This window comes from Moschus berezovskii, chromosome 1 (genome assembly GCF_049115385.1).
Source record: "Moschus berezovskii isolate FMDL1 chromosome 1, NW_MosBer_1.0, whole genome shotgun sequence".
Taxonomy (NCBI): Eukaryota; Metazoa; Chordata; class Mammalia; order Artiodactyla; family Moschidae; genus Moschus; species Moschus berezovskii.
The window spans coordinates 4,065,920-4,083,417 of NC_142460.1; the positions used below are offsets into that span (position 1 = coordinate 4,065,920).

General features: G+C 49.5%; 1 protein-coding gene across 5 annotated transcripts in view; it reads left to right on the forward strand.

The window, feature by feature from the left end:
• Positions 1 to 17,498, forward strand: part of PCNT (pericentrin) — a 108,777-nt gene that overhangs the window by 24,151 nt on the left and 67,128 nt on the right. For all 5 annotated transcript variants that reach the window (XM_055415715.2, XM_055415751.2, XM_055415776.2 and 2 more), the window contains exons 11-16: positions 836 to 971; positions 1,812 to 2,029; positions 5,502 to 5,971; positions 7,170 to 7,728; positions 10,779 to 10,889; positions 16,464 to 16,610. In XM_055415715.2, coding sequence (XP_055271690.2) covers positions 836 to 971; positions 1,812 to 2,029; positions 5,502 to 5,971; positions 7,170 to 7,728; positions 10,779 to 10,889; positions 16,464 to 16,610 — 1,641 coding nt within the window. The remainder of the gene's footprint in view (positions 1 to 835; positions 972 to 1,811; positions 2,030 to 5,501; positions 5,972 to 7,169; positions 7,729 to 10,778; positions 10,890 to 16,463; positions 16,611 to 17,498) is intronic.

Here is a 17,498-nt window from a genome sequence, read left to right on the forward strand (position 1 = left end):
CTGCCGTGTTTCTGCCTGTTTCTTCAAAGCTGGCAGCCCTTGCTTTCAGCTCCTTGCCCCTACTCTTCTGTGTTTTATCGTCTGGAACTGGCTGTTGCTCAGCAGGGGTGATGTCTGGCCCCTTCTCTTTCCCTGAATGGTGAGTTGCTCTCACCTGACTTGCTGGGTCTGCTCTTCCACTCAGAAGCCTGACCCACTGTGAGCTGAGTGAGGAGGGCACTTGATTCCGCCCATCAGTCAAATTGTTTTCTCCAGTGACCATACGAAGACTTCAGTCTTGATTAAAGGATGATTGGAGCTTGTTGAGAGCTGGATGTTTAGGCTGACGGGACCCTCTGTTGATTCTGAGGGAGATGGGTGACAGGTTGCCTCTTGGAGGGAGCAGGAAGGGCTGACCCAGCCTCGGGCCCCTTTGCCCTCCCTCCCATCCTCGCATGAGGACACTCGGGACTCTGTGTCCAGGAGTGTCATTGAGAGGAGCGGCCCAGCATGGGCTCTTGATGGGAAGCGTGGAGCAGGGAGTGAGGAGATCCTGGGGCGGAGTGGGACCCTTCAGCTTAGGACCTTGGCCATATGGCTGGTCCAGTAGGTCTGACCCTGCGATGTGGAAGGTGGGCCCTGGGTTCCAGTGGGTGTGGGGTACGGGGAGGCCCCAAGCCCACAGCTGATTCCAGTGGATATGCCTGCCTCCCTTCTGGGAGTGAGACGTGGTGGCAGTAGGTAGTGTGGGTGTGTGAGGTTGGGGAAAGGGGTTCCATGGGGGCTCTGTGGGAGGCAGGGTCAGGGAAACAGGCTGAGAAGCTCTTTACAGGTTTCCTCTGTGATTTCCCCAAAGGAGAGCCTGGGTTTGCGCACACGTTTAGAAGACAATCCCCAGTGCCAACTAGCAGCGGGGACGTCCTCCCGGGATGCCCAGCAGGAAGTGTTGGAAGGAGAGCTGCCCTCAGGGCCTTCGGAGGAGCCCGGCCAAGGTATGTTCTTAAGTGCTGCTGTGGCGGCCAGCCTTCAGGGGTGTTCTGGGCTGTGAACACATCCCACGAGAGCCGCCGGCACTACGCGCGCTGGCTGTTGACTCTGTAGCGGGGGCACCGGAGGCCCTTCCCCGGGATTGAGGAGCAGGCCTCCTGTGTCAGGAGAGGGTCTGCCCGGGCAGCAGCATGGGGTCCCTGGTGGTCATGGGGATGGAGAAGCTGTGGTCATCCCGGGCATGGCCTGGGGCCCAGGAGAGCGGATGCACGGCTGGCCCTGGACACGGAGCCCAGCAGAGGATGGGCCCCGCATCAAGCTGAGGAGGCAAGTCTGTGTGTCCCGCCTTGAGGACCTGCGGCTTAGGGTCCGGACAGGGGTCCCCTGGAGCTGTGTGGGCCGGTGGAAGGCTCGCACGTGGCCCAGAGAGCGGGGTCATGCCTGCTGGTGCCCAGTCCTTCCCGTTCTCCTTCCCACGTGAGTGGTGTCCCATGGCTGCTGCTCAGCGTCTTCCAGTCCCCTGGGTTGCGCCCCGTATCTCTTCCTCCAGCCCGGGACAGTGATGAGCCCTGGCCAGAGCAGCTCTGGGGGACCAATTCCTCAGTACCCAGACCAGAGGGGCAGCAGTGGGTGTGGACAGCTCGGGATGGGTCTGCTCGTCTGCTTCTGGTGCGCAGTGCCGACGGCAGTGCCCACCGGGCTGCAGATGGGTGTGTTGTGTCCCCTTCTGGTACCGTGCTCCCACAGGGTTTCAGGGTCTGTGTGCAGTTGTCTGGGGCATCTGAAGCTCAGTGTCCTATATGTTGGAGGGTCAGCCTGATTATTCTGCCCCCTGGTCCCCACAGAGCTTTCCCAGGAGCCCCTCCTGTGTGCACAGAGCACGGCCTTGGAGTTGGAGACAGAGGTGCCGGCTGGAGACTTGGGCCTGGAAGCCGCACACAAGGCTCAGCTTTTGCTTCTTCCAGTGGAGCTCAAGGAAGAAATCGATCTCTTAAAAGTAGAAAATAGAAATTTACAGGAGAAGTTGCAGCGTGAAATCTGCCTGAAAGAGGACTTGGAAAAAGTAAGTTGAAATGGCTTGCCTTGCAGCAATGCTCACATCCCCGGGGCGCATGTGAACTGGCCAGGTCAGCACAAGCCCCGAGGTCAGCTCCACCCTCTGCCTGCAGCAGTGTTTGCTGGGTGCCTCCCTTGGGTGGGGATGGGCTGCCACCTAAGCTCGGACCCAAGTGTGTAATTCTAACTCTTACAGAGCCTGCAGGGCTTAGGGGAACTGACTGGGTCCTCAGAGGGGTGCCAGGGTGGGTGGCGAGGCCACCTTCAGGCCTTGTCCACTGTGTCTTCTGCGCTGTTCCAGCCACCAGGCTCTTTCCATTGACGGAGACTTGTAGCTGTGGACATGCTGTGATGAGACCCCGGCCCACAGCTTGGGCACCTCCCCTAAATTACTAGAGGCCTCACTGAGGCCTGGAGACGTGGAGTTGAGGTGACTGTCTCAGTGCTTCTTCTGCAAGGCTCAGGGTGACCATCTGGGCAGTTCTGCAGCTGCCCCGCTCCTCCTCCCTGTGACACTGTCCAGGTCCTTCTCCATCGAGGCCAGGTTTCACGAGCAGATCACATGTTGTTCCCCTACTCACGCGCTGGGGGTGAGAACGGGAATGTGAAGGCATGCAGCCTCAGAGGGGGTCCCTGAAGGACAGGCTCTGCTTGCTGGCTTTTTACGCTCAGGTGTCGAGTGCTTCCTGGGCCACTGATTGATCTCCTTGTGTGAACTGTTGAGAGGGGAGTGTGGAGTAAGTCCTCCCTCCCCTTAGCTCTCGCAGTACTTGCTGTGTTTTGTTGTTCTGTTAACTGCACGTTTATGATCGTTACGTCTTCTTGGGAAGTTACACTTTATCATGAGTGAAATGCCCCCTTTCTCGTAATGTTTCTTTGTGCCGGAATCGACCTGCTCTCTGACCAGTGCAGTGTGTTTTCTTTGATGCAGCATCTTCCGTCCATTTTTCTTTTTACCTTTGACTGGATCTACCTGGAGTTAGTGCCAACCCCACGGGTCATGGGCTCAGTCCCAGGAGGCTGCCCCGACCCCTGCAGAGGCCCGTGGCCTCCCCATGTCCTCCCTGTCGGGCCAAGGTGTGCCTTAGGCCTTCTGGGCTGGTCTGTGTCTTCTGTCCACCTGCTGATATGTGACCAGGCACCAGCCTGAGAGCTGGGCTGGATTCCGGCACCCCCTGCCCCGTCCTGGTGTGCTTCCCCCCTCACTTCCCGGCTCTTCTGGTTCAAACAAGGAGCATTTCCAGGTGCACGTCCATGGCACAGGTGGGTTGGTCACCCAGGGCATTTCTTTACTCTGGATGTCAGGACTGCTAGCCCTGGATCTTCTGGATCTTATCCAGAGCCTGCAGTTTCCTCTGATTAGAGCTGATTCTCAGCCTTCACCAAGAGCAGGCCCTAAAGTTTAATGACTTGAATAACTAGTTGAGGTCAATTTCACAAACCTTTCTGGTTTTGTTTTGTTTCTTCTCAATGATTGATCAGTATGCTGACCTACTTTCTTTCCTGTTTTTTTTTTTTTTTAATTTTTTTTATTGGAGGCAAATTACATTAATATATTGGTTGGTTTTGCCATACATTGACACGAATCCGCCCCAGGTGTACATGTGTTCCCTTTCTTGAACCCCCTCCCACCTCCCTCTTCCCCATATCCTCCCTCCAGGTCATCCCCGTGCACCAGCCCCAAGCATCCTGATACCGTTTCACACCAGTCAGAATGGCTGCAATCCAAAAGTCTACATGCAATAAATGCTGGAGAGGGTGTGGAGAAAAGGGAACCCTCTTACACTGTTGGTGGGAATGCAAACTAGTACAGCCACTATGGAGAACAGTGTGGAGATTCCTCAAAAAACTGGAAATAGAACTGCTATATGATCCAGCAATCGCACTCCTGGGCACACACACCGAGGAAACCAGAATTGAAAGAAACACATGTACTCCAGTGTTCATTGCAGCACTGTTTATAATAGTGAGGACATGGAAGCAACCTAGATGTCCATCTGCAGATGAATGGATAAGAAAGCTGTGGTACATATACACAATGGAGTATTTTTCAGCCATCCTGTTTTGAAAATAAGGATATTTGTGTGTGTTCAGCTTTCTGGTTCATGTTCCTTTTCATACAACACTTTTAAAAATGTTGGTTTCAGCTCACCAGCCTCTTGCTCAGGTCCCTCGTAGAACCTGGATTGTTCGTGGTGCAAGTCCAGAGGCTTGTCCCTATGTCTGCTGCTCGCCTGTGAGCTGTGCCGCTGGTGGTGGTTCTGCTGGGGGGGGTTTGCCCCCCCCCTTGATTGGAGGTCCCTCTCATATCTGAGCCCCTGTGCTGGTCTTGGCACTGCAGAGGAGGCCCCCGCCTTTGACTATGTCCAGACCTGCCAGCCCTATAGTTAACAGTTGGGGCCAGGTGACGGGCAATGGACATGGTTAACTTAGGCAGATAGTCTTAGATTTGTGCCTTTTAGTCTCCACCATTCCCATCAGCATGAGAAACACTCCCGTTGCTCTGTTCATGTATGTTGTGGGACTGTGTTGTTCAGTCACTTAGTTGTGTCCAGCTCTTTGCGACCCCATGGACGGCAGCATGCCAGGCTTCTCTGTCTTTCACCGTCTCCCGGAGCTTGCTTAGACTTATGCCTATCGAGTCGGTGATGCCATGCAATCATCTCATCTTCTGTTTTCCCCTTTTCCTCGTGCCTTCAATCTTTCAAGGTCTTCTCTAAAGAGTCAGCTCTTCACATCAGGTGGCCAAAGCTTCAGCTTCAACATCAGTCCTTCCAGTGAATATTCAGGACTGATTTCCTCTAGGATTGACTGGTTTGATCTTCTTGCAGTCCAAGGGACTTTGAAGAGTCTTCTCCACCACTACACTTCAAAAGCATTAATTCTTCGGCACTCAGCTTTCTTACGGTCCAACTCTCATATTCATACATGACCACTGGAAAAACCATAGCTTTGACTAGATGGACCTTTGTTGGCAAAATAATGTGTCTGCTTTTTAATACACTGTCTAGGTTTCTCATAGCTTTTCTTCTAAGGAGCAAGTGTCTTTTAATTTCATGACTACGCTCACCATCAGCAGTGACTTTGGAGCCTGTGAAAAGAAAGTCTGTCATTGTTTCCATTGTTTCCCCATCTGTTTGCCATGAAGTGATGGGACCAGATGCCATGATCTTAGTTTTCTGAAAGTTGAGTTTTTAGCCAACTTTTTCACTCTCCTTTTTTACCTTCATCAAGAGGCTCTTTAGTTTCTCTTCGCTTTCTGCCATAAGGGTGGTGTCATCTGCATAACTGAGGTTATTGATATTTCCACCTCCAATCTTGATTCCAGCTTGTGCTTCATCCAGCCCAGCATTGTGGGACTAGTGCTTGTATTAATAGCTGACAGAGCTTCTTTGTCTTCAGAGATGGATTTGGGTCATTGTGGCCAGTGATCTTTTCATTTAATTTTTTCCTTCTTAAAAAAAATTGTGTGGTTGCAGATGAAACAGAATTTAGTCGAAGCTCACCAGAAAGAACTGAAGAGTGCTGAGGAGAGGATTGAGCAAATGAAACAGGAACTCAGGGAGCGAGAGGCCGAGTGGAAAGTTACAAGTGAGGACCTGCGGAGAGGAGCTGAGGAGAGGCTGACGAAGATGCTCCTTGACCTGCGAGAACAGGTGGAATCTGAGAAGCGGTCCATGATGAACAGGTTTGAGCTTCGAGAATCCGAAATGAGGCAACTTCAGGACCAGCAGGCAGCTCAGATCCTAGACCTGGAGGGGTCACTGGTGGAACAGCAGGGCCGCCTGCGGCAGCTAGAGCTCGGACTCACCGGAGATGAGTCTGTGCAGTGCAGCCAGTGTGGCCAGGAGCTGGGCTGTGGCGTGGCCGCAGGGGCCCAGGACCAGGAGCTCGCCATGCTCCACCTAAAAGAGGACTGCGCCCTTCAGCTGAAGGTGGCCCAGAGCAGGTGGGTGCCATCCCTGTAGCAGCCGGTTGTGTTTGAAACCACCCAACCCCCCGGCCAGTGAGGCAAGTCAGGTCCCCTCCCTGTACCCCAAGGGTGAGGCAGGTCTCCAGGAGGGTGAGGCAGACCCCCAGGAGGGTGTGTGTGGCTCTCAGGGCTGCAGGCCTTTGGCAGGAATGGCATCCCCATCCTTCCTGTGGGGCTTGTGTCCCGTGAGCCATGTGGCCACATGTGCATCTTTGACAAGCGTGTGTTCTTTGCACATTTTAGTTTTTTAGTAACAGAACTTCAGCCTTTTTATTCTAAGATTGTGTGATTCATTCATGAATTTTCTTGTGTTTTTAAAATTCATTAAAAAAATAAACAGCTTTTTTGTGCATACTTCCCTGAAGTTTTTAAGTAGGCCTAGGATGGTGTTGGTTTGCTGCCTTTTTGCAGACCTGGGCTTATAGTGCCCAGGGGTGTTGATGAGCACTGGGATCGTTGGAGCTGCTGCTTGTGTGTCAGCCGCTTCCCTGCATCTCGAGGCAGGTGCACAAACTCCGGGCCTGGGGTCTGAGGGTTGAGTTCAAATCCTGACCCACCATGTGAGCTGGATGGCAAAGGTGCGATGTGCAGGCTCACGAGACAGTGTCCTCCTCGTGGGCTGATCGTGGAGAGGCTGTCATGGTGGCTGGTGGGCAGTTGGTACCTGAGTCATGTCCCAGCTCTTGTCATTCACCTGATGTGTCATGGCACCTGAGCAGATTCTCCCCTTTTCCTGCTGGGGCTCTGGGTGCCTCCTGACTCTGTTCCCAGCCAGTGCCACTGGTTCATGCCCCTGAGTCACCCCATGAAGGCTGGTTTCTGAGTCTTTTGAACCCTCTGCAGCCCTGGGGGCTCCTGTAGGGCATGCAACCCCTTCCTTGTTGAGGTCTTCTCTTGGCTGAGTGGTGGTCAGACCTGCTTCTTGCGGTATCTGTGGTTTCTGGCTGGGGCTCTGCCCTGCACTCTAGTTTATGACTGGGGATGCTGGGCTCCGGCCTGAGCTTCTCTGGCTTCGTGGGCTCTTCCCCGTTGGCTCGTGGCTGATGGTGATGCCCAGGGAGGAGGGAGAGCACGCGGGATCCGGGCGGGGCAGCCTCTCCCCTGGCAGCGGGCTCCCCTCCTGTGCTCTTGTGGCTACGTGTCTACTCTGTGTTCATTTGGCTTGTTGTCTCAGGTTTTTGGAAGAACGTAGAGCAATCACAGAGAAACTGGCTGCAGAGCAAGATGCCTTGCTGCGTGAGGTCCAGGAGCAGCATGCCCACGAGCTGCAGCTCCTCCAGGAGGGGCACCAGCGACATATCCTGTCCCTGACCACGGAGCTGGAGACCAGGCGCCAGGCTGAGGTGGACGCGCTGAGGTCCTCGTTCGAGCGTGAGCGGTGGGCCCTGGCAGAGGCACGTGAGGCCGAGTCGCAGAGGAAGCACGCTGCTGAAGTCAGTGTGTTGGAGGCCAGACACAGGTCACACCTGGATGCTCTGCGCTTGCAGTACCTGTCTGAGCTGCAGGCCGTGCAGGGAAGGCACCGGCGGGCCCTGGAGCTGCTGCGCCTGGACCTGGAGGAGCGGCTGCAGAGGGAGGACGTGGCTCACCACGGGGTCTTGACTCGGGTGCTAGAGCTGCTGGAGCTGCGATGTGCTGAAGAGCCTCAGTCCACAGATAATAGCCTAAGAGGGGATGGGAGCGTGGAGCCCCCGGAGGGCGTGAAAGCCCTCTGGATGCCCGGGGCTCGCAAGGTGAGGTGTGTGGGTGGGGGCGGGGACAGGGACTTTGCCCTTCCCTAGGACCCGCTCGTGTCAGCTGCACTCACTGTGTCTGTCTGGTGCCCCTGCCCCCTACCCCCTACCAGCCATGGGTTTCCTGGTGAGGCAGGTATAGAACAGTGAGTTTTACGGCATTCTTTGGTCGCAGCTCCTTGGTGAAGGCTTTGGGCAGCTGGTGCCCACGTGTGGTGTTTCCTATGAGCTTGCAGTGGGTTCGGTGTGCCCCTTGGGGCTGGTGTTGTCTCTGTGAGGTAGAGCCCTTTGTCCTATGTCTGGGGCGGTCTGTGTCTGGCAGCGATTTTCCCCATGGTGGGTGCTCTCTGGAGGCGGCCCCGTGGCCCTGCCAACACCAGGCTTGCCTTGTCTGCAGGCCCCTGACCCCATGCGTTGTGGGCAGGACGTATTTAGTTGGTTAGAAGCTGAAGTCAGCGTGGGGACACGTTGCTCTGCGCTGACCTGGCAGGTGTGCATGCCCGGCCCGCAGAACAGTCTGTTCTGGTGACTTCATGCTCTGTCACGTCACAGGCAGGTATTCCAGGTCACAAAGCAGGATACCTCAGCCTTGTGGAAACGCAGATGCCAGGAGGACCTTCGTTTCTGACTGAGACGTGCCTTACATACGAGAGCATGTTCCCAGGAGGGTTTTGTCCTCTGCTGTGGTTCAGCTTGTCTAAGGATGGGAGGAAAAGGGCATCCTGACCTGTGAAGAGAGTGGGGCTTCACTTCACACGTTGGCTCTGCCTGTCCTGTGTGGTCTGTGGGCGAGACCATGAGTGAGTTCCAGAACGGCTGGGCAGGTTCCTGTGGGGTCGTGAGCCTCTGGGTGGTCCTTGGGTGGGGCCCAGGGCAGGTGCCCCTGGGTTGAGGTGCCCCCAGGCTGGTCGGCTTCTGAGCCATCCGCTGTCAGCTTCTGTTCCTCCCAGGCAGAAGGATGCTTGGGGAAGGGGCTTTGTTCCCAACCCGTGGATTTAAACTGGATTCCCTCGGTTTATAGGGTTTGAAGAAAAAATGAAGTTTTGAAAGAACATTGAGAGAGAGAAGTGTGTGTCTCTTACACGGGAAGACCGTGTGTTTTAAACCGTGCCTTCATCTTATTAGTGTAAAATGTGCTCATAGGAAGCGTGAGGGGTGAGGGTGGGCGGGACAGAGGCGTGTGGGGTGCAGTGACCTGTGGATGTGGCCCCTGGAGGAGGGCAGGGCACATGCCAGCGTCCTGCCCCCTGGGCAGCAGCACCAAGCAGTCTTGCAGGGTCTCAGGGACGGTCATGTGACTATGATGCAGAGACAGGCGGCCCCGCAGGGGGTGCCCCTCGCAGAAGGGTGGCTGTGGGTGGGCAGTGCACCTCCTTCTGGGCAGTGGTGGCTTCAGGAATGACCTAGGGATCAGACTCTGGCCCCCACAGGGGTGCTGGTGACATCAACAGAGCTGCTGGGCCTCCAGAAGCTTCTCTCCATCACAGTGCAGGTGGTCCTTCATGAAGTTTGTGTGGAGGGGGTGCTGGGCGGGCCTCGCACCTGCTGAGAGGTTCATTTACTGGCTGATGACCCTTCCCTCCAGGGAACTTTGTGGGCTGCCCACGTGGCACCTGCCAGTCTCAGTGCATCAGGCCGCCCAAATAAACCAGAAGTGTGCCCCATGCTGACCTACAGAATTAATAGTGATCTCTTAATTTCATCACAGATCCAGCTCAGATTGGAATACATGCAGGGGTGGGAGAAGAGTTCAGGTCCAGATCTACACACGGGACAGGAGAATAGTTCAGGTTCACGCCTATATCTGGGACAGGAGAATAGTCCATGTCTACCCATGGGCCAGGAGAATAGTTCAGGTTCATGTCTACACCTGGGCCGGGAGGATATTTGCAGGCAGTATTTGCCACCTTCTGCCCTCTTCCCTCTGGAGAAGGCAATGGCACCCCACTCCAGTACTCTTGCCTGGAAAATCCCATGGATGGAGGAGCCTGGTAGGCTGCAGTCCATGGGGTCGCGAAGAGTCGGACATGACTGAGTGACTTCACTTTCACTTTTTACTTTCATGCATTGGAGAAGGAAATGGCAACCCACTCCAGTGTTCTTGCCTGGAGAATCCCAGGGATGGAGGCGCCTGGTGGGCTTCCGTCTATGGGGTTGCACAGAGTCGGACACGACGGAAGTGACTTAGCAGCAGCCCTGTTCCCTCAGGCTTTCCTCGCAGACAGATATTCCATGAAGCCTTGCTGGGCATCTCCTGGGTGCTGCGGTCATTGTTACCAAAATAGCAGGGACGTGCTGTTCTTCCTCTCTGAACAGGTTTTATCTGGGCCACAAATATCTTGCACCTGTTTGAGAAGCAGTGTCACTCATCAGAAGAGTTGTTTACCCAGTGCCTATGAGATTGGGTTACTTTGCAGGTTACTTCCCTCTGGAGTTTGGTTGTGAGAATAGTTCTCTGAACACGTAAGCCTGATTTCCTTTTTTTAGAGATAAGTGTCCCATGAAGAAATCGCCCTTATGTTAGTGAGCAGGGGAAGGAAAGCAGGAGTTACCTGTCATATGATCACTGTTGGTTGCTCAGGCAGTCTTGCTTTTTCTGGCAAAGCGGATACTCTCTTCGTAGGATTTTTTAAAATAGAGACCTGTGGTTGTTTTTGATATAGTTTGAATGTCTTCAATTATCAGTTGAATTTGTTTTTAATACTGCGTTGGTATTCTTTGGGCAGTACTGCTTATTTTTTCTTCTTCAGGTGTATCCATTTTTTGATGATTAAAATAATATCACATTTCCCATAGAATTCTGTGGATTTTTATACAAACCTGAAAATAACTTCTTAAAAACTTCTTCTATTGACTTTACCATTTAGCACACGGCAGGCTGAACAGAGTTCAATCTGTAAAACAGTTTACTAAGGCAGCATGTGGAACAGTGGTGTGTAGGGAGGTCCTTGCATCGTCACAGTGAAAACACGTGGAATAAGTGTGAGCTGCAGCTTCCCACATATCTACGTATGTGCTCGTGGCTCAGGTTGACCTTCCTTCCCACTCAGCAGGAGCCCAAGGCCCAGTGCTCAGCTCCCCAGGCTGAGCAGGAGGAGGAGCTGAAGCTGCTGGAGAGTAAGCCAGAAGCCTCATTGGAGCAGCAAGTCACACCGTTACAGGTACTGGGTTAGGAGCCGCTGTTCCATTTTATTGTTATCTTTCCTCATCTGCAAAGAATATTTTAGTCTAAATTATTGGTATGCAGAATTAAAGCATATTTTCATTGTTTTAGAAACCGAGGGTTTTTCCGGCAACTTTTTTCGTTCATTTTTATATTAAAGTGACTAGTTAGCCTATCTTTTCTCCTTAGTAATTGTCAAGTAGTTGTTCCTTAAGCAACATGGGAGTAGGGGTGCTGATGCTCCACACAGTCGGAAACCTGTATGTCACTTATAGTTGGCCTTAGTATGTGTGGTTCCTCAGTATCTGCCATTGCTCTGAATCCCCAGATTCAGCCAGCCCGGATTGTGTATTTACTGTTGAAACAACATCTGTGGGACTTCCCGGGTGGTCAGTGGCTAAGACTTTGCACTACCAGTGCAGGGGGCACAGGTTTGGTCCCTGGTCAGGGAACTAGATCCCGCATGCCTCGTGGCATGTGTATAGGTTGAACGTCAGGGTTCAGCACCATCTTTGAGAGTCAGCTGTGCATGAATCTGGGGAAGTTGGAGTCCCCTTCATGAACTTGCTTTGGCGACTCAGCAGCTGCCACATCAAGCCTTTTCTTCTTTAATGAGCCTATTTCCAGGAAAGGAAGTCTGCACATAAGTGACCTTCACTGCTCACAATGATTTTTACTGTGGGTTTGTTTTGTTTTAGATTGCAGCTTTGTTGAGATCATAAAAGGCTCTCTTTTTGAAGTATACAGTACAGTGGTTTTCAGTCTGTTCACAAAGTTGAATCTTGTTCCAAAACATTTGTGTCACCAGAGAAGAAACCCCGCACCCATTAGCAGTCTCTCTCCTCTCCCCGCCCCTCACAGCCACCAGCCTACATTCTGTTTCTGTACATTTGCCTTTTCTGGACATTGTATTGAAATCGAAGCATACGATATGTGGCGTTTTGTGTTGGATTTCTTTCCCCTGGAATAATGGGTTCTGGGTTCACGCGTGTCACTGCTTGCGGTTTGTTTTCTCTGTGTCTTGTCTCTTCTGTGCCTCTAGTTCTCCATTACTGCCTTCTTCCGTTTTAATTTCCTTGATGTTAACGTGTATATGTATCAGTTCAGTTCAGTCGCTCAGTCATGTTGGACTGTTTGCGACCCCACAGCCTGCAGCACACCAGGCTTCCCTGTCCATCACCATCTCAGAGCTTGCTCAGACTCATGTCCATCGAGTTGCTGATGCCATCCAACCATCTCATCCTCTGTCATCCCCTTCTCCTCCTGCCTTCAATCTTAGCATCAGGGTCTTTTCGAGTGAGTCATTTCTTCGCATCAGGTGGCCAAAGTATTGGAGCTTCAGCATCAGTCCTTTCAGTGAATATGCAGGACTGATTTCCTTTAGGATCGACTGGTTTCATCTTTTTGCAGTCCAAAGGACTCTCAAAAGTCTTCTCCAGTACCACAGTTCAAAAGCATCAGTTCTTTGACTCTCAGATTTCTTTATAGTCCAACTGTCACATCCATGCATGATTATGGGAAAACAATAGCTTTGACTACACAGACCTTTGTTGGCAAAGTAATGGCTCTGCTTTTTAATATACTGTCTAGGTTGGTCATAGATTTTCTTCCAAAGAACAAGCATCTTTTAATTTCATGGCTGCACTCACCATCTGTAGTGATTTGGGAGCCCAAGAAAATAAAGTCTCTCACTGGTTCCATTGTTTCCCCATCTATTTGCTATGAAGTGATGCGATTGGATGCCATGATTTTCATTTTTTGAATGTTGAGTTTTAAGCCAGCTTTCTCACTCTCCTCTTTCACTGTCATCAAGAGGCTCTTTAGTTCCTCTTCACTTTCGGCCATAAGGGTGGTGTCATCTGCATATCTGAGGTTATTGATATTTCTCCCAGCAATCTTGATTCTAGCTTGTGCTTCATCCAGCCTGTCATTTCGAATGATGTACTCTTCATACAAGTTAAATAAGCAGGATGACAGTATACAGCCTTGTCATATTCCTTTCTCAGTTTGGAACTAGTCTGTTTTTCCATGTCTGAGTCTAAACGTTGCTTCTTGGTCTGCATACAGATGTCTCAGGAGGCAGGTAGCATGGTCTGGTGTTCCCATCTCTTAAAGAATTTTCCACAGTTGTTGTAATCCACACAGTCAAAGGCTTTGGCACAGTCAATAAAGCAGAAGGAGATGTTTTTCTGAAATTCTCTTGCTCTTTCGATGATCCAACGGATGTTGGCAATTTGATCTCTGGTGCCTGTGCCTTTTCTAAATCCAGCTGGAACATCTGGAAGTTCTTGGTTCATGTACTGTTGAAGCCTGGCTTGGAGAATTTTGAGCATTACTTTACTAGCCGTGTGAGATGAGTTCAATTGTGTGGTAGTCTGAACATTCTTTGGCATTGCCTTTCTTTGAGATTGGAATGAAAACTTGCCTTTTCCAGTCCTGTGGCCACTGCTGAGTTTTCCAAATTTGCTGGCATGTTGAGTGCAGCACTTTCACAGCATCATCTTTTAGGATTTGAAATAACTCAGCTAGGATTTCATCACTTCCACTAGCTTTGTTCATAGTGATGCTTGCTAAGGCCCGCTTGACTTCGCACTCCAGGATATCTGGCTCTAGGTGAGTGATCACACCATTGTGGTTATCCATGTCATTAAGATCTTTTTTGTGTAGTTTTTCTGTGTGTTCTTGCCACCTCTTCTTAATATCTTCAGCTTCTGTTAGGTCCATACTGTTTCTGTCCTTTATTGTGTCCATCTTTGCATGAAATATTCCCTTGTTATCTCTGATTTTCTTGAAGAGATCTCTAGTCTTTCCCATTCTATTGTTTTGCTCTATTTCTTTGCATTGATCACTTACGCAGGCTTTATCCTCTCCCCATGTAACAGTGTGGTTCAGGTTAGTACTAACTTGATTTTAATGGCTTATAAAGCCGTCCTTCCACATAGCTTCAGTCCCCGCTTCCTTCCTCCTTTGTGCTGATGTTGTCATACAAAGAACATCAGTGTACACTTCGTGCTCATTGCTTTATGAAGTTGTCTTCTAAATCACAAAGGAGTGAAAAGACTTACAAACAAAAACTACATTTATTTTGTCCTTTATGTTTACATGTATAGTAACCATTTCCAGTGTTCTTTGTTTCTTGTGTGTTCAAGTTAATGTCTAGTCTCCTTTCATTTTAGCCTGAAGGACTCCCTTTAGTATTTGTTCACAGGAAGTCTGTTAGTGATGAATTCTGTTTTTATTTATCTGTGAATGTCTTAATTTCTCCTTCATTTAGAAAGATTGTTTCCTGGATACGGAATTCTTGGTTGACGTTCTTTGACTTTCAGCACTGTGAACATGGCATCCTGCTGCCATTCGGCTTCTGGTTTCTGATGAGAAGGGCTTCCTTGGTGGCTCAGACGGTAAAGAAAAATCTACCTGCAATACAGGAGACCTGGGTTCGATCCCTGGGTCGGGAAGATCCCCTGGAGAAGGGAACGCTACCCACTCCAGAATCCTGGCCTGGAGAATTCCATGGACAGAGAGACCTGTCAGGCTACAGTCTGTGGGATCTCAGAGTCCGACACGACTGACCGACTACCACTTTCACTTTCTGATGGGAAGTGGGCTGGCTGTACTCCTGCTGAGGAGTCCTTTTTTTGGGCTGCTTCTCTTGATGCTTTCAATATTTTCTTTATCTTTCAGCAGTTTGATTATGATATGTCCAGGTATAGCTTTCTGAGCTTATCCTGCTTGGAGTTCATTGAGCTTCTTCTGTGTATAGATTAATATTTTTTCATCACATTTGCAAAGTTTTTGGCCACGTTATCTTCAGTTTTTCTTCTGCCCCGTTCCTTTTGTCCTCTCCTGCAGGATTCTCATTATGTGTTTGTTGGTCTTTGTGGGTGTCCCAGAGGCTTTTGAGCCTACCTTTTTTTTTCTTTCTATTTTTGTTCCCCAGACTGAATAATCTGAGTAATAATTTGACCAGTCTTCATGTTGGCTAATTCCTCTACCCACTTGAATCTGCTGTTGAATCCCTCCAGTGAAACTTGCAGTAATTGTACTTCTAAGCTTCAGAATGTCTGTTGGTTTTATTTTATAATTTTATCTCTTTACTGTGGGGCTCTGGTCGTGATGGGCCTTCAGTGCTCTGGCAGGCAGTTTACATCTCTGCCTGAGCTTTCATTTCCTTTCAAGTTTTTTGATCACCCTCTAATTAGCTCCGGTTGTTGTTACTGCCTCAGGCTGCTGAGATGTTAAACAGTGGTTGCTAATTGTTTTTGACAGATGGCTTGGGAATAGGATTGTTGAGGAGAACTCTGCTTCAGATCAGATAAAAACCAGCTTTGAGAATGGAGCTTTTCAACGAGCTGGCCAGACGGGACAGTTGGTGTTGCTGCTTTGGTGGAGCTGCAAGCCTATTCTGTCCCTCCTCCTCCCCTCATGACTGCTGGGCTGAATTTTCTTTTTAAAAAAAAATTTTTGGCAGGGTGGGGGGTTGGCAGGATCTTAATTCCCTGATCGTAGATGGAACCTTGGGTCAAATTCAGGCCCAAAGCTGTGAAAGTACTGAGTCTTAACCTGGACCACCAGAGATTCCCTGGGCTGCATTTTCAATGAGATCCCAAAGGTTGGAGTGATGAGGTTAGGGCAGGTTCAACCACCCAAAGCTTCCTGTTCGAAGATTTTTGGGGCTGCTCTGGGTCTTCCTTGCTGCATACAGGCTTCTCATTGTCACAGCTTCTCTGTTGCAGAGGACAGGCTCTGAGGTGTGCAGGCTCAGGAGTTATGGCATGCAGACTTTAGTAGTTGCAGGATGTGGGCTTTAGTAGTTGTCGCATGCGGGCTTTAGTAATTACAGCATGGGGGCTCAGTCGTTGCCGCATGTGGGCTCAGTAGTTACGGCATGCAGGCTTAGTTGCCCCTCAGCATGTAGAATCTTCCCAGACCAGGAATTGAATCCTTGTCCCTTGTGTTGGCAGGCAGATTCTTAACCACTGCACCACCAGAAAAGTCCCAAAGTTTCTTTTTCTGTGGTGACTCAGCCTTTGTGTTTAATGACACTTTAATTTCCTGAGCTCTGAAGAGGCTGATTTCTGACAGTATTCGCCAGTGTTCTTCTCAGTGTAGAGGAGTGGTGTTTTGGAGGTCCTTATTCTGCCATCCTGAAAGCACTACCTCTGTAGTTTAAAAAAGAAAGCTTATTTCACTGACATATGCTAACTCATCAGATGAGCATTACTAAATGATATTTATTATTTAAGAAGAAACAGAGTTTATCTTTTAAAATGAGAGAAAAATATATTTCTAAATATATTGGATCTTAATGGTCACGATACCCTGATGACGGAAATTTCTTAATGTTGGGAAAGGTAGCACGTTTTTTTTTTCATTCTCTGTGATAAGCACATTTGAACGCATGTTCACTGGGGGTAGTGGCCTAGGTCTTTTTGATCATTTCTGTTGATGCAGAGTACGGAATGAATGAGTTATTTGTTGAATGAAGTAAATTCTAGTGAGGAGCAGAGAAGTAGAGCGAGGATAATTTATAACATAGTGGCATTTTTGTTAATAGTGTACTTTTGTACAGGGTGAATTTGGAAGTGAAAGGAAAGCTGCTTTGCGTGAAAAAGAGGAGATACATAAATGTGAGCATGAGGAGGCACATTCTCTTTACGAAAAAGAGAAAGAGTCTTTGTCTCTGCAGCTACAGGAGAAGAATAACCAAATTCTGCAGGTATGTGGAATATATCTTTTCTTTGTTAATACTTTTTTGTGTATGGTAAAAATATGCTTAACATAATACTTACCATTTCAATCATTTTAAGTGTACAGTTTAGCGGCATTAACCACATTCAGAATATTGTGCAACTGTGGCCACTGTCCATTTCCAAAACCTGTTGATCATCCCAAGTCGAGATTCTGTGTTTGTTAAAAATAAGTCCCGTGCCCCTCCTTCCAGTCCTGGTACTCACTGGTGTACCTTCTACCTCTGTGATTACTCTAGGGACCTCATTTCAGAGGAATCATACAGCATATGTTGTTTTGTGTTTGACTTATGTCACTTAGCATCATGCCCTCAAGGTCCATCCACATAGTGTGTGTATCAACACTGGTGGCTTTTTATGGCTGAATAGCATTATTCCATTGTTTGCAAACACCATATTTTGTCTATCTGTTCATCTGTTGATGGCTGTCTTTTAGTGGTCATCTCTTCTTTTGGCTGTTGGGCATAATGCTGCTGTGAACATTGGGATACGAGCTTTTGTTTCAGTCCCAGCTTTTGATATTTTGGGGTGTATATCTAGGAACAGAGTTGACGAGTCACATGATAATTCTGTGTTTAACTTTTGAGGAACTGCTGAACTGTTTTCCACAGTGGCTGTGACATTGCATTTCTGCCAACAGTGCACAAGAGTTTCAGTTTTTCTACATTCTTGTCAATGCTTGTTTTTCATTTTTTTAAATAATAGCCATCATAACAGATGTGAGGTGATATCTTGTTTTTATTTGCATTTCCCTAATGACTAATGATGTGGGACATCTTTTCGTGCGTTTATTAGCCATTTTTATCTGTTCAGGTAGGTCCTTGGTTTTTTTTTCCTGTTGAAGTATAGTTAATTTG